The sequence below is a fragment of the Protopterus annectens genome, chromosome 17.part0, assembly GCF_019279795.1.
Source record: "Protopterus annectens isolate FY-2018-M chromosome 17.part0, PAN1.0, whole genome shotgun sequence".
Taxonomy (NCBI): domain Eukaryota; kingdom Metazoa; phylum Chordata; order Ceratodontiformes; family Protopteridae; genus Protopterus; species Protopterus annectens.
In genome coordinates this window covers 251,625,131-251,641,512 of record NC_056751.1, presented here as the reverse complement: position 1 = coordinate 251,641,512, position 16,382 = coordinate 251,625,131, and the positions used below count along the sequence as shown (strand labels likewise).

General features: G+C 38.5%; 1 protein-coding gene across 1 annotated transcript in view; it reads right to left on the bottom strand.

The window, feature by feature from the left end:
• The window catches only part of CSTF3 (cleavage stimulation factor subunit 3), a 1,368,849-nt gene that overhangs the window by 173,128 nt on the left and 1,179,339 nt on the right, over positions 1 to 16,382 (bottom strand). The window contains exon 16 of the mRNA XM_044059129.1: positions 13,316 to 13,385. Within this exon, the coding sequence (XP_043915064.1) occupies positions 13,316 to 13,385 (70 nt within the window). The remainder of the gene's footprint in view (positions 1 to 13,315; positions 13,386 to 16,382) is intronic.

Here is a 16,382-nt window from a genome sequence, read left to right as displayed (position 1 = left end):
GTGGATCGAGTTTTAGGCCTTGAAGAAGAAGATGGCATTGGTTTGATATGCAAGTCAGTAGGCCTGAATACACCCATCAGAAGCCGATGCCTGCACAGCGTCTCCGGACCCATCCAAGGTAGAGACATCCGCAGGTTCCATAGTCGAAGAAGCATCTCACGGCATACTGGACTCTGAATGGGTCTCAGTAGAGGCCTGTGAATCTGAAGTAGTGGGTATCAGGGGCTGCGAAAGCGCCTCACTGAGTACTGGCAATTAGCTTAACAGAAGCGTGGTCAGCTGCTTTGGACCTATGCGGTCTGTTTCTGTCTTTATCTTTACATTTTTTCAGAATGTCGGTGGCTTACCGAAGCCATTTCTGGATAACTGAACAGAATACCAAAATAGTTAGATGCGAAAATGAACCGACGACGAACAGTTCAAGGGATGAATAAGGCACAAAACCGACAGCGAGGGACGTCGTGGTCTGGGCCTAAGCAAAGAATGCAGTACGAATGAAAATCTTTATGAGGTATTTGCTTTCCACAAGAAATACAATTGTTAACTTTTACTGACATCGGTTTAGAGCAAGAAAAAGGATTCCCAATGGGGTACTTAGCTTTTTCTAAGACTTTGGATCTGAAACTCAAAAACGAAAATTTCAGGAGTCGGCCGACTGGCACTTTTCAACTGCTTCTGCTTTGGCCACTGCACGACAAGAAAGACTGATGTAATGGCGTCAGCTGCATGCTTTATACCCCTGACTAACTGACGTCATGGAAGATGAGACAGCAACCGACGCAGTACCCATGACTTTGATAATCAGGCCGACTGAGGGCTACCTGGTGCAAGTAGATAACCCAAATGTAATGATAGCAATAGTGAAACACGAAGAACATCAAGAGAACCCTTTATAATGTGAGAGAGTAATTGAGTTTGGGTACATATTGCAAGAATTGTGGACAGAGGAAATAGGATAGTTACAGGACAATAGTTTGCAAGACTGCGACCTTGATACAAGAGCTGCCTTTATGAAGTGGGTAATACAAGATTTTTTTCCCCCACAGTAGTGGTACAAATAATTCTTTGATGGATCAATTAATTAGGATACAGACTAGGTAAGTAATTGCTTCTGCTGCAAATTATCAGGTGCTACTGTAGTTGGCTTAAGCTTAAGAGGGTGTCTTTTTATTGTAGTAGTAGTGGAAACTGTTACTAGTGAGAAAGGGTAGTGGTGATCGTGGAGTTGGGATGGGGGTTGTAGACTAGAGAGGGAAATAATTGCACAAAGTGAATTAAATAGGGCGGCACTGTCTTCAGAGGTATTTGTAACAGCTTGTGTAGATTAGGGTTAGGCTGGATCAGTCAGGATTGAGAGGATAACTTATGGAAGACCAGAGAGACTTTGGATTGCTGTGGTTTTGTTTTGGGGTATTTTTGTAGTAAACCTTTTTTGCCTAGTTTAACTTGGCATTTAGTGTGGTTCCCAAGTTCTTTTCAATGCTGGAGATTAGACTGATTTTTATTTGTGGTCCAAATCTTCCAGGCATCATCCCTTAATTTCATATGTTGTTTAGTGCTTCTACTTAGCCAAGAAGCAGGACTCGATTTGGCCCGTTTTGTTCTGAGACGGCAAATGTATTTAGTATATTTAGGAATGTTGCGCTGAATTCGGATATAGCTGTCTTGTAGTGAGAAATAAAGTAGATTAACCAGTTACAGTATTTTATGTACAAGATAAAGCTGTCTTTATCAAACTTTGTGAGGTTATGGGCTGTGCTGAAAGGATGGTATTTATAGGTGTTAATTTTCTAATGTCAAAAACTAGTAGATAGTCACATAAGAGTGTCAGCTAGTTTTCCTGATTAGATGATGTTTTGGAGAGTAAGAAAGAATCCAGTCTATGTTGATTCCCTTATTACTGTTTTTGTTGTATCTGGAGTGGGTGGGGATTAGCTGAGAGAAGCTATACAGGTTTACATAATTTATGGAGTTTTTAGAGTCAAAAGTCACCTAGTTTTTTTTTTTTTTTTTTGTGGCATGCTGGATGTGGCCCAGTTGAAAAGGTCATCTGCTTTACTGCCATTGTTCCCATGCAGTAAATATGGGCCAATTACGCATAGTGATTTTTTAGTTTTAGGAGTGAGATGAGAACTTTTGCCTTGTTAAATTGCAGGAGGTTAATGGATGAATGTTCAAGCTGGAAAGAACTTTTGAAAATCATAGAAACTCTTCCAGCTTTTTTTCTGTAGATTGCTTGGGTGTTTAAGGGACAGTAGTGTGAGTTTTTAAAAAATGTTTGTCACTAAGCAGTGTTTGGAGGTCCCTTTTAATACTGTAGAGACTTTTAAGGCTTGAATAACATGTTATTAGAATAACTCTTGTACTAGGATCCCTTGTCTTGTACTTGAACAGATGTTCTTTTGGTCTGAACAGCTAATTCTACAGCTCAGTCAAATTCTCTGACAAAGTGACCCAGAGAAAGGAAAGTTCCCTTCAATTGTCTCTCTCTCCATCTCCATCTCTCTCTCACACAATGGAATAAATGTGGTTATGTTTTAAGATTTGCTGTAAATGACATACTTTTTGGTGTAGCCATGACTATTACAGTTTCTTTGGAGATGCCTCTCTCTCTCTGTGATCTTTACCCCATAAACTTGTTTGTAAGGTTCCATTCTGTATAGTAACCTTGTTATCCAATGATACAACACTTGAAGCCAAATACTCCAGGATAGTTTTTAGAAGGGTGACCCTGTTATTTATTTGTCTTTGTTATTTGTGAATGTCTGACTGGGTGATACCAGTTTTCAGTGGAGGCCCGGGGAGAAAAGCTCCACTTGCTCATGCTGCATTATACTAAGTTCCAGTCAAACACAGAGTAATTACATTTCTATTTACATTTATACATAAACAGTAGTTACATTTATAGATTATAAGATTTTTCAGAGGTGGAAGTTACTAAAGAGAAAGCACACATACAACTTAGTGGACTGTACAGACAGCAGTTATGTAGAAAAATTGTTTTGTCATTTTTAGTAAGAGGCTGAGAATATTATGTTTAAGGAGAGTATTTGGGAGTATCGTACAGTGAACACAAAGTTGAGTTCTTATTGGAATTATTTAAGGTATTCTATGCTAAGTGTTCAAATTATGAATAAATGTCAATAAAACAGAAATAAGTATGTGGTCTTTGTATGCAGTACTGTAGAAATTCCTCTTCTATGTTTGCCTTTAAGAGATATGCACATTGTAGATTCAGAACTTTGCTTAACTTCTACTCATTTGTTGGTTAACACACCCAAAACTAATTCAATGCAGGCACTGCAAGACTTGCTACTAGTACTACTACTATTACTATTCTTTCCAGCAGTTTGATTTGACTTGATATACCCCCTCCAGTGTCTCACTTGTTTTAAATACCTATTAATATATTTATTTTTTCCTTTAAACTTCTAGAAGCAATCTCCTGTTTCAAAGCTGAAGCCTGAACTGCATTTTGCTACACAGCAAAAAGGCATTTCCCCTCCAGAGTTGTTTCTTCTTCTTTTCCAGTTGATTTTCTATTACACCCTCCAAATTTCTTCTTTACTAACATCTGGGCAGTGATAGCAACCGACCAGTGACTGATCTTAATCCAAACAGTTATGTTTTACTGGCTTTTTAACACCACTTTTGTTTTTTTAAGCAGCAGGGCTGGCCACCAGGCAGTATAAACTTTGGCTCTGCATGACTGTTACTGTTGATGTGACATCCTGACCCATGTGCAAAAATGGGAAAAAGAGGTTGATGAATGCATTTTGTACTTCACACAGGGAAAGATGTAACCAACCTGCTTTGCAGACAACAGACATCTTGAAATCCCAGAGACATGCCTGGCTTGGAAACTTTGGAGCTATTAGAGTATACCCTGCCTTCATTTTGCTTGCATTTACCAAAATCTCTGGTATGACTAAAATTGATGGGAAAGCCCACTGCACCACCTTACTAATCTGTGCTATCTGCTCCAATCCCAACCATACACCTTACCTTAGGAAAACGCCTTTCAATAACACTACTACACAAGACACTCGGATACCACATACAGCACCAAACACAACTATTCCCTTCCCTAGCCACTACTTTAACCCTAACCCGCAAAAAGTTGCATACACATTTCCACAACTAATTTATAACATTTAAAGTTCAAGCCCACATTCTAACTACCACCCACTACATCTACATTTAACAAAACACAATTTAGACATTTGCATATTCAGGGAAATGCACATCCAATAAAACATGGTTACATTTACAAGGGTTAATGAACTGTCACCTACCTACCTCTCTCTCTCTCTCTGTATATATATATATATATATATATATATATATATATATATATATATATATATATATATATATATATACATATATATATATATTATATACACATATGCATACACACACACTGGTTAGTTAGTTAAACATGCAAGGATTTTACATTCTTCTTTCAACTGTACTAGGTTCTGCTTTTGCTGTGCTATTAGCAGCTGTATGCTGATACTTTGCCTCTCTTTCTGCAGTGTATGTTTATACCAACTGAGTATGACAGTACACAGTGAGACATACCAATTTGCCCTGCACAGTACATGTGTATCTGTGCCCACTGCTGTACTTAGGGAGCATTAGCAGCTGAACTACTGATAATAGCATCACTGGGCAACACCTAATGGAAGCAGACTGCTATTTTCTTAAATTTAACAAACTGTGATCTTTTTTTTAATTTATCTATACTGCATTTCCTTAAAATATGTTTTCACACATTTCCCAGAGTTACTTACTGAAATGCACATCTAATGTGTACTGTTGCTATAATGTGTGATGTTTCACTGGTGAATTGTTTCCATACACTCACCAAAATCATATCTTTTGTAATGTGTATTCTCTGACACCATGTATGTATCCCTTCAAATACTGTATCGTTTCTGTAACTTCTGAATGTTGTTATTACCTAACTGGCACTGGTTGTGGCTGAGGATGGTCTATGGAAATCAAGTACCCTTAGGAAGTGGTGTCAAAAATGATAACTCATTTAGGAAATAAATCACTTCTAACAAGGAAATTGCAGTTAGGCTTTGTCCATTGGTAAGAATCACAGGAACTTCAAGGCAACTTAGTCTTGCAACCATTTGTTGCTTGCCAGTACTCACCCTTAGAACATACCCAATCTATTAAGGATGGTAAGACCAGTAAAGCCCAGGGTGAATTTGCAAGCACCCATCCAATTATCAAAGTCCCATTTGAAAGAAGATAGTGTGTCATGCTGCTTAATGTGCATGGAGAGTCTGTTCCAGAGGTGGGACAGCCTTTGTGTGGGGATCTCTGGGACTCTGTCTTTACATAATATGAAACCCTGAACACATTATGGAGGCACCTTATGACATTACAAAATCAGTGAGATGAATCTCTCCGCTTCATCATATTTTACCTGTTTTATCTCTCTGGTGTTGAAGGTTTAGGTACCCAGTTCCACTATTAGTGCAAAATTTTGATTTGTGGCTGCACAAGAAACCCAGACCCACTGAGTCCTTAATGACATGGAAGGCAAGGCAGACCCCCCCCAGGAGTCTATAAAACAATGAATAAATAGACAGTGCTTTCAGTCTTTTTTGGGTTTTAATCTGGTAATAATCTTAACTAGTATCTTCTGTGGTCCTTCAAGTTGATAGATATGTTTAGTGAGCTACAACCTAAAGTTGGTGGTGTACTCAATAACTGGCCTAATTAATGCTGAATATAATGGAACAATGACCTCTTTAGATTCAGATGATATTTAGCAATTAGCTCCCAATAGAAGGATTTCCTAACTACTGTCATCACTTGTTGATCAAAAGAGAGGGAATTATCAACCCATGTTTCTATGTCCCTAACATCATTTTCATTTAGAAGTGGGGCATTGTCTATGGTGTACCAGAGAGGAAGGACTGTCTACTAAATTTGAGAATACTGTACTTTTTTTTTTAATATGAACCCTTTTAAGTTCTTGTAGAAGGGTTTGGACATTAGAGGAGGACATGACAATTTCCATTTTGCAATTATCTTCAAACCAAATTAGCCAAAGCTCATGATTTGTGATCTGGAGATCACAAAAGTAAATGTGGAACAGAAGAGGTCCCAGCATTGACCCCTGTGGGACATCACTGGTGACCATTCATACTCTCCACTAAGGCAACTGCCACCTACACTGAGTAGGGGTAGTTGCCTCATTGCAGAGTATGAAGGTGACTAGTGGTGTCACATGGAGGTCAGGCAACTGACGCCCATAATGTGTAGGTTCTGTCTTTTATCCAGTTCACTATTTATCTTACCACATAGGGATCTATTTTACAGCTTACTACGTCTGCATGGGGGGTGGTGTTAAATTCCTTCATCAAGTCAAGGCATAACATATGGACACAGCAGGACCACTGTCAACAGCCTCTGTCACCCTTAAGAAATAGTTAACCAAGTTCACTGGCAGGTTCTACATTTGACAAAGTCAAATTGCTGCAGGTTTCATCTGTTGACATTTTCTGACATCACAGTTTATCCAGTTACAGTACAATCCATGGAATTGCAGATGAGACTCAGGCTGATGGGCCTACAATCACTAAAGTCTTTGGTAGCCCTACCCTTATGGAGTGGCATCATTACTGCTGTGTGCTAAACCTCAGGGATAAAGCATGAACACTCTTATCCAAGTTTAGCTACAAGGACTAGTTCTGCCAAGGCTTGTTGTGTACTGTATACTATCAGGTTACATGGAATTATTATTTTTGTCTTGAAAATTACCCTCAATGCATACTCTTTAATGTTGATGGGGGGGTGAGAGATTCAGAGATGTATGGACTTTGAATGGCCATCTCCAGGTTAAAATTTACAATGAATTTGCTTGCTAGTGATTACAGTGAATTTGTTTGTTAGTATCTTGGTAATATCTATTTGGTCAGAATAGATGGTACCATTTTGAATAAGTTCAGGTATTATTTCTTAAGCTTCCTAATGTAGCTAAAGAAGAATTTACAATTGTCCTTATCTTCAGATGCTAACCTAAATTCATGTGCCGCTTTAGTAGACCTACTACTATCTTTCAAGTTTTTAGTAATATTTCTAATAATGTTACTGGTATTAGGGTTTTGATACCCTGTATACTTAAGGATTTTTTAAATTTTTTCCATTGTAAAGTTTACGGTGATGGGCCATTGTGGTAGCTTGTTTTTTAATTTCCCATTTAGATCTGGTCAGGACTGACAGCACTATACATTTATTTAAGTCGGCTTAGAACTCCTATGCGACCTTACCTGCTTTGGCAATGCTGTGGCTGATACTGCTGCAATATATGTCAAAGAAGTTTAAGAGACTGATAGATTTTAAACCATCAAATGTCGATATATTAGTTTCAGGGTTTATAAATTTTGAAGGTAATAAAATTCACTAGTTCATGGTATGACTTACCCAGGGAAGAAAATATCAGGGGAAATGTGCATGAGGAAGCTATATATGTAAAAACAGGGTCAAGTACATTATGACTTTTACTGGGTTTGCTAATAATCTAGTCCATGGAGTTTTTGTTTATTAACCTTAGGAACTTCTGGACAAATCCTGCATTGGAGGTATTGGTACTCTAGTTTACTGAGGTGTAGTTTAAAGTCTCTCAAAGTAATTTCGTTACTGTTAATGCAGAGTTCATCGAGTACATTAAGAAACCTTACATGATTTTTCAGGGGACATACACAGGGTTGTCTTGTAATGGGCTATAAGCTCATTGTTAATCCTATTTAGTGTGATTTGTAGATAAATATGTGCAATTTTGGGGTCTCATGGAATCTGTCTCTATGTAATATAAAACCTTGAACATACTATGGAGCCACATTCTGAGATTACAATCTCTGCACTCATTCTTACCTGCCAGCGCTTATTTAATGAGGTGTGAAGTACATCTTTGCTGGCAGAAAGGGCAATATTCTCCTAGAACCAGTAAAAAAACCACATAAATGTGATGAAAAGAGGCTTTATAAATAACTTTTTGCTTTTTTTATTCAGTTTGAAATATTTTTATAACTCACAACTTGCTTAACTTGCAGTGATGCATGCCACAAAGTCAGTACTGGGACTGGGATTAAGTTATATTGCATCTTTCTAGCAAAGTGTGTTTTACCTGTGATGCATTACAGCTACAACAGAGACAAAGCAACCCACAAAAGTAGTGCCTTAGAAATGGTGCGAAGCAGAGCACAGCATGATCAAGACTGTTGGTGCAAACAATATAGAAAATATGCCACTTTTTGCTGTAAACTATGCACAGATGCTTGTGTTATAGTAGTATATTCAAACAAAAAGAAGATCTGGTCTGGTCTTTTGCACAGGTCTCTCCCCAAGAAGAAATTCAGTAACAGTTCTTTGCAATAGTACCCTATTAGGTATATTCCTAGCTCACTCAAAACATCATTAATAAAAAAAGAAATGAAATTCAGAGTAGCCACTAGCTGATGATCCATCCTCAACCCCCTTTTCCCATTTTCCATATGGGGTCGGGGTGTCACCAACAATGACAATCATCTCGAGCCACGATTTATACCACCGGGTGGCTAGGCCTGCCATGGCCACTAGCTGATAACCTATCCACAATATCTTGAAAAATGCTTTAAAAAACTTTACAAAGGAATAGCTTTTCTTTAATCTCAAAAATCTCCACAAAGTAAATGGAGTCTGAAGTGTCTGAAAAACTGATGTATTTAAAATGTGCTAGTATTATCTGGCTTACAATATAAAATAATTTGAATACTCCAAAACCTTTCAAAAGCACATCTAGGTAGCATATTTTGCCAGAATCTATAACACCTGAAAAATTAAATTTAGAATGTTCCCTTCTACTGCCCACCAAATATGTCCACGTCCCAAAGCTTCATGGTCTGCCTGCAGAGGGAGTAAGAGTGAGTTCCACCCATTTACTGATATACCGTATTACAGTCAGGAGCGGCTTTAGGTTAAATGGTGCCCTAGGCAAAAGGGCTTCATGGCGCCCCCACCACACCACAAGGTGCCCCCATCCTGGTGTACCTACACCAAATAAATACTGGAAAAGCACCCCTTCTAGAGTGGCACCCTAGGCGGCCGCCTAGTTGGCCTATGCCTAAGGCCGGCTATGATTACAGTGGTGGCCTAAGTCAAAGTCTGAAGACTCTGTGAGGTAAGCACTGACTAGTAGGCCATAAAGTCATACAGAATAGTCATCTCCACACTTATGTACCTCTTTCTGATTTCTTGTGGACCATATGCCCTGTACTTTGAGATAGAATATGTCAGCCCACACCCCGCAGTACGGTCTGTATTGACTGCGTCAAACTCCTGACAGGTTTCTAAAATAGTGAGGGGGAAGCCCTGGAGTACTTAATAATTGTGTTGTTGTTCACCAAACAAGTTCCTTCTTGATAGAGGGGACCGGGGGACCACCAGTGCCAAAGGATGGCTATGCTGATCCCACAATTTCCTCTGGTATAAAAGAATCCTCCCCCATATGCAAACGTGCCTGGTGTTCCATAAATATGAATGCTTGGTGGTCCACAAGCATGTCTTCCTGGCACTGATTCTCTGCATCACGGCATGCCTCATTCTCTAGCCAAGGCTCTGTCATTAAAGCAGTTGTGTGAACCAGGTGGGACCCCCCCCCATTGTAACTCAGGATGGGCACACTCATTCTCCCTGCAGCATCAGTAATAATAGTCCTTCTCTCATCCCAGTCTACATTATTGGATTATAATGCCACTGTTTCAAGTGGCCTTTAATTGATAAAATATTCTGAAGTGTACAATTCTATCACTGGCTAGTAAATTTCAGTTAATTTCTGGCTGCACAAAATTACACTACTACTCAAATTTAAAGCAAACAAATATGCTTTATCAAACAATAAATTTAATTTAACAAGTATGTATTTAACACAGAAATATAAATCCAAAAGAACATGTGCATTTATACTTGTTCCAAAAAATAAAAATACAAGTTTGGGAGACCCATGAACTAAAAACTCAGGACCCAAGGTATACGTAAACCACCATTGCAGCCCTGCAGTTTGTTATATTAAGGGTGTGTGTGTGGGAGGGGGGGATTCACCCTCAGTTCAAAATTTACCACCGGCAGTGCAGGACACTTTAGAAAAGTTCATTCTATTAACTGACAATTTTCAATTAATACATGTATGTATGTGCATGTCTAAATATAAGGCATTAAAGTCCACAGCAAATATCCATATGACCAAACCAGAGAGCCATTGGCAAAACAGAGCACCATATGAAAAACATTACATAGGGTTACCACCTGTCCCACTTTGCGAGGGACAGTCCTTCTTTGCGCAGTTGTGTCCTGACAAAAAATTTAAAAATGGCAAATGTTCTAAGATTTTAGGACAAAATTATTTCCTATATTTTATGTAATAGTTGCATAAAACAGTTATTCTGTATCTAAAATACCTAAATGTTATAAGTAACAGAATATGCAACTAAAATGCTACAAGAATAAGCTTTTATTTAGGCAAAAAAGTTAAGTTCTATCCTTTGTACTGACCGTGGGTATGTGTCGGCCTGTAAAATCTGATGTTTGTCCCGAAAATGTCCCACTTTGGCCATTTGAAAAGGTGGCAACCCTAACACTACAAGCTCTACTTGATAAGGGAAACATGGAAGATATGCAATTTACCCTGTAAGGACTTGCAAATGCTGCAGCTCAGTGGCTCCTGAAAGTTCAACAATCCTTTATTTGTTTTGCAGGTATTTTATAAATGCATTTGTGCCAATACCAACAGACATACTCCACTAGCACACAGATGTGAGAAGTTTAACTCCTTTTGAGCTTGTCAATATATTATAAGTGGTGGATCTAGCTATTTTGAAAACCTGATGTCTATTACATTAGGGGCTGGTCCCAAATATGATACAAATCAGAAAGCCTAAGTGCCACAGGAAATGCATACAGGATTAAATCAGACAGACCCTGGCAACATAGCATTAATCTGAATAAAAACACAAACCTCTCTGATAATAAGGGCATCATAAGAAGTATGCAAACTATTCCTTCAGGTATACAAGTAGGGATGAAAAAGCTCAAAAGCACTTGAATTTAATGTTCGATTTTCTATTGCCCTGATGAAGCTAAATCAGAAATTGTACTGTTGTCAATTTAACACTGTTTGAAGCTCTGGGATTATTATAGTTTCATAGGTATATACTAGGCTAATGACCACCAGAACCTTTATAAACCTAGCCTTGCAATCCAACCCAGTTGTGTCACTATGCACTATGGATGTTTATTAGGAGGTGTATGTTGATTATGAAGTTTCTAGTAGTTATGCGAGGGGAGTGTTAGCTTGGGCTTTACTGTCTTCCTCTGTTTACCAGAGACATGGGAGAATTCTTTGTTTTCTCATCCATTGGTCAAGGGATGGACACTTGCAAACAGATATATGTACATTTTAGGATAGCAGGTCAGTCAGCAAATTTTTGGAGGGTAGGAAAAAACTGCAGTACTGGAGAACACTCACACAGACACACACAGAATATGTAAACCACAATTATCCACAAGCTTTTCTACTCTACTCAATATCGGAGAACAGTATGACAAATCGAACTGTCAAATAATTAGTCTGAATACCTTTATAGGTTAGGTTCATAGGTTGGTACTGGGCTATCAGCCCTAGGGCCTATACAAACCTAGCCATAACAATTCCCTGGCTATTTCTTCCCACACTATTTACTTCCCTGGACCCCTGTCTAGCAGGGAGACTGACGTGATCCCTGAGGTGAATTTCCTTTCTCCCATGCAATCGTCAAGGTTCCTTTTGAAGAGGGCCAAAGAGGCACTCTGCTTGACATGTATGGGCAATCTATTCCAGAGTCTGGGGAGTCTCTGGGTCAGGAACCTATCCCTCCAGCATGTTTTGTTTATTGTGATGACAAGGTTTAGATCCCTGGAGCGTGTGGCTCTGAGAGAGTGGGATTTCTTTAAGTGTAGCATGTCCAACAGCTCTGGGTTTGACATGGCCTTGTATGTTAAGCAGAGATCGCCTCTGAGTAGACGATATGCGACAGAGTATAGCTGAAGTTTTTTAAGGCGGTCAACATAGGGCATCTGCTTTAGGCCTGTGATTCTTTTAGTGAGGTATTTCTGCGGCCTTTCCAGTTGTTGCAGATGTCTTGAGAGTTACACACCAAACGGGGCGTTGTATTCTATAATGGGTCTTCAGGTTTGTGTGAGGATATCCCCATGGGACTGCTAATTAACACCTTGAATACAAATGGTAACAGAGGTATAAACTCTTTTGCCAAATTTGTCCGTAGTTCTGCTTTTACTACCATAAGGAGGACTATTTAATATCAGGCACCAGCCTGTAGCCTTGTGAACCTCTGATCGTCTGGGAGAATTAATCTCAGACAGGCATACTTATTCCTGACTCTTCTCTGGGGACATGATTAGCAGCTCAGAAAAAAAAAAATCAGGGATAAAGGTAGTAATGGACAGCACAATAAGAATTTAAGGCAAATGCCAAAGGTGTTTATTCTTTCAAAAGATGGAGCAGATTACTCATTCTTTAGCAGCTAAGTTTTGCTAATTGTCTCAGCATGGGAAGTAGTCTTTCACCCTAACTAGGAGACATCCAATTGCTCTACAAGTCTGGCTGAAACAATGACATCCACCTGCAGCTATATCCCATTCATTTATGACTGCACTCTAATAATGATGCTTAAGATGAACAGCAAATAATATAGCCACCAAAATAAACCAAATTATCAAACAGTTTCTGATTTTTACAGATCTAATTCTTACAGTCTGACAAACAGCATACCCAAAAGAGCACAGCAAAACACATTGTTACTACTTATTTGAAAAAAATGATTTACATTTTTTTAATCACCACTATTTTCCCTAACATCAAATTCAGGACTGTATAAAATGTGTGGCGCTACTTAGATCATGACATTTCTTTAGGAAAAAAATACAGGATATTTAGACTATTGCTATCTAATGCATCTTAACTGATGACACTGCCTGAATCTTTTGCCTTTGAATTGCAGAAATAAGAAAAGACACTGAGACTTTCAAATAGCTTAATATTGTTCAATGATTAATATGTGACATTTATGTTCATCTGAAAATAAAAGTGCTGAAATGCAAGGGGGAAAAGAAAAGGCTTACAATGAACAGCCAAACATCCAATTTTCAGAGTCATTCAAATGCAACAGTAGAGTGATTGGGTAAAATAAAATGGATAACTACATTAAATGACTAACCACAATATAAAACTATGAGTAAATAACTGCTGAAAACTTACCCAGACTTCTCTGGTGCAAGACTTCCTGATGTTAACACCCGCTCAAACAAAACTCTAGTGTTGTTGTCCTCTGAAAGTAAAGCCATGGTTTAGTTAATGAAAATACAATACAATCATGCACATCTCTTTGTGTATGTAATGTGTGTTATATATAAAATACAAAACCAAAAGCACATGAATAAGCTCCCCATCTAAGTGAAGAAAAATTCATCCCTGACCGTGTTCAAAAGAAACCTTGATCATTGGAAGGGAAATCGCAAATACATCCCTGGTCTGGCCCCCATGTCTAATATACAGACATCAATGTTAAGTAAATTAATCATCAACTAACACAATCCCCCTCCCACATAACCCTTAGCTACCTCTTTACTAACATACTCCACCATACAGATGTCCATGGAACTCATGGACAAAACTGGGATAGGTTGCATGGCTAGGTTTGTAAAGACCTTTGTGGTTGTTACACTAGTATAAACCTATAAACGGCTGCCACACTACCTTTTACTTTCTCAATGGAAAACGATGTAGTCCACAGTTTCCCCTTGAAATGGCGTCGTCAGTACAGATTTGTACTGAACAGGCTATTTTGAAGGTAAAACTGCAATTTACAGGTTTGTTTTCTACTGAGAAAATAAAAGATATGGCAAATACTCAACTGCTGAAGCAAATTTTCTGCTTTGGATAGTATTGGGACTCTATACACTGTGTAGCATACGTGCCATGCTTTGGTTATTCAGATGATATACTTATGTATGTGTATGTTTATATTGTATTTCATAGTTTTTGTATTATATTTTCTTTAGTCTTTTCCCACATATCCTTAGCTACCACAACAGAATACTTTTTAACCCATACCCCTAAATACTTTTATTTTATCATGTCCCCATAAATATGGGCATTGCTGAACAAATTCATGTGTGGGTACACAGTTTACAGCTACAGCCCTGTTTTGCCTTCATTCATTTTATACCCTGAAAAGATTTGAAACTGTCTCAGAATGTTCCACAGCACTGAGATGCTCTTTCCTGGTTTTAACTGGTACAAAGTATCATCCGCAAATAAAGCCAGTTTTTCTTGATTACCATACCAGTTTACGTCTTCGAATTTCTGAGTCCCTTATTTTCATTGCCAATGGCTCTAAATAACAGAGAGGAAAGAGGACACCCCTGCCAGGTTCCTCTGTTGGTCCCTTATACATTTTCCTAAGTAACCTTATTATTGTATTAGGAAATGCAAATGCTTTCACTGCCCTTCTCAAAATCCCAGCTTACTCTGTTGAATGCTTTCTTTGCATCAGGACCCACCAAAAGTGGTATTTTCTTACATTCTGCTTCCCTCTGGATCATCACAGTTATATTAATGTTGTCAAATGTATGCCTCCTCTCCACAAAACCACACTGATACACGTATCAGTTTTGGCAACACCTTTGCCATTCTTTTTAGCTATTATAGACAAACGCTTTATAATCATTATTTAAAATTGAAATGGGCCTACATGAAGCTGGGTCTGACGAGTCTTTACCATCTTTACATTACATTATGTTATACTGCAGCCACCACAGCTTTCTTCCAGGATGTTAGTGTGTCCTCTCCTTTTAAAATACTGTTAAACAAAACCTTCCAAACCTTTCTTCCATCCTAGCTTCCAGGAATACCATCTAATCCTGGAGAATTTCCTGCAGAATGATTGTGTCACAGTTTTTCTCTCATCTTCTCCTATCTTAACTATTAACTGTTGAGCCTAGTCTACCTCTAACATTGGCATACTTAAGTCTTCCATAAATACTTTCATTTGTGTTTTATCTTGACTTCCACACTCCTCTACTTTATACAAGTTTTTATAAATTTTACAAAATATCTCCAATACCTCTACAGGATCTCTGGTTATTTTCCTTATTACAGACTCGCTAGGTTTGGCAACAACCCTTTCTTGCTTTTTGTTGCCTAAGCTGTAGTGCTAAAAGTTTTTGTGCTCTGGAGTTATCAAAAAACAGTTGCTTAACAGAAATCTTTCTAAACTCATGCATATTATCCAGATATGCCCTTATTTTTCTCTTTAGAACTCTGCATTTGCACCTCCTCTTGTTCTTTGAGATCCCACTTATTCTGCAATACTTTAACCTTTGTCAGCTCCTCTAAAAAATTCTTGTTACTTCTTAACCATATTTCTTTTCCTTTTATTTCTACTCTATTTTTAAACTCCAATTTCATTTTATCCCAGTCACTAGCTATAATTTCTGAAGAAAGTTCCATCTTCCCTAATAATTCTCAAATAATTATCACTACCCATTCTCTAAAAGGCTCTCTTTTTAATAGGTAAGTGGGGAAGCACCAGTATCATTTGTACTTCATTACTCTGCATTATCATCTTAGCATGCTCAGAAACAGTTACTGGATGCCTTTCAAACCTTTCAATTAAACACGTACATTCCTGTGAAATGTAAATTCTGTCTAGTCTAGCCCAGTTATGGTACCTTGGGGAATAATTTGCAAATTCCCTCCGAGTTCCTACTACTGAAAAAGAAGTTATGTACTCACCATAACGTTCCATCTGAGTAGTTCTACTTCATTTGTCTTCAACCTGTGGGTACCAGATCCATACTGGATCCGAGCCGGCAAATTCACTAGCATCTGCTCCGAGCTCCAAGCTCCTTCCCTTACCCATAACACACCTCTCCACTACCTTTCAACCCCCAGATCGAGTTTGCTACCAATTATACTGAGAACCTGACCTGAAAGAATTCTTTATGACCTAAAACTGCAGCCAACAGGCTGTTTATGTGATAAGGTTGGGGGAAGGTGGGGGGGGGGGGGCTGGTTGAAGACAAATGAAGTAGAACTAATCAGACGGAATGTTATGGTGAGTACATAACTTCTTTATCTGAAGTAATTTACTTCACTTGGTCTTCAACCTGTGGGACAGAGTCCCCAACTACTAAACTCCTGGGTGGCCCTCATGGAAGGATATTCCAGAGCACCGCAGAACCAAAGGATGCTCTCCTTCTAGAAGTCGAATCCAATTTGTAGTGAGAGATAAAGGTACTAGATGAGGACCAAGTAGCTGCAG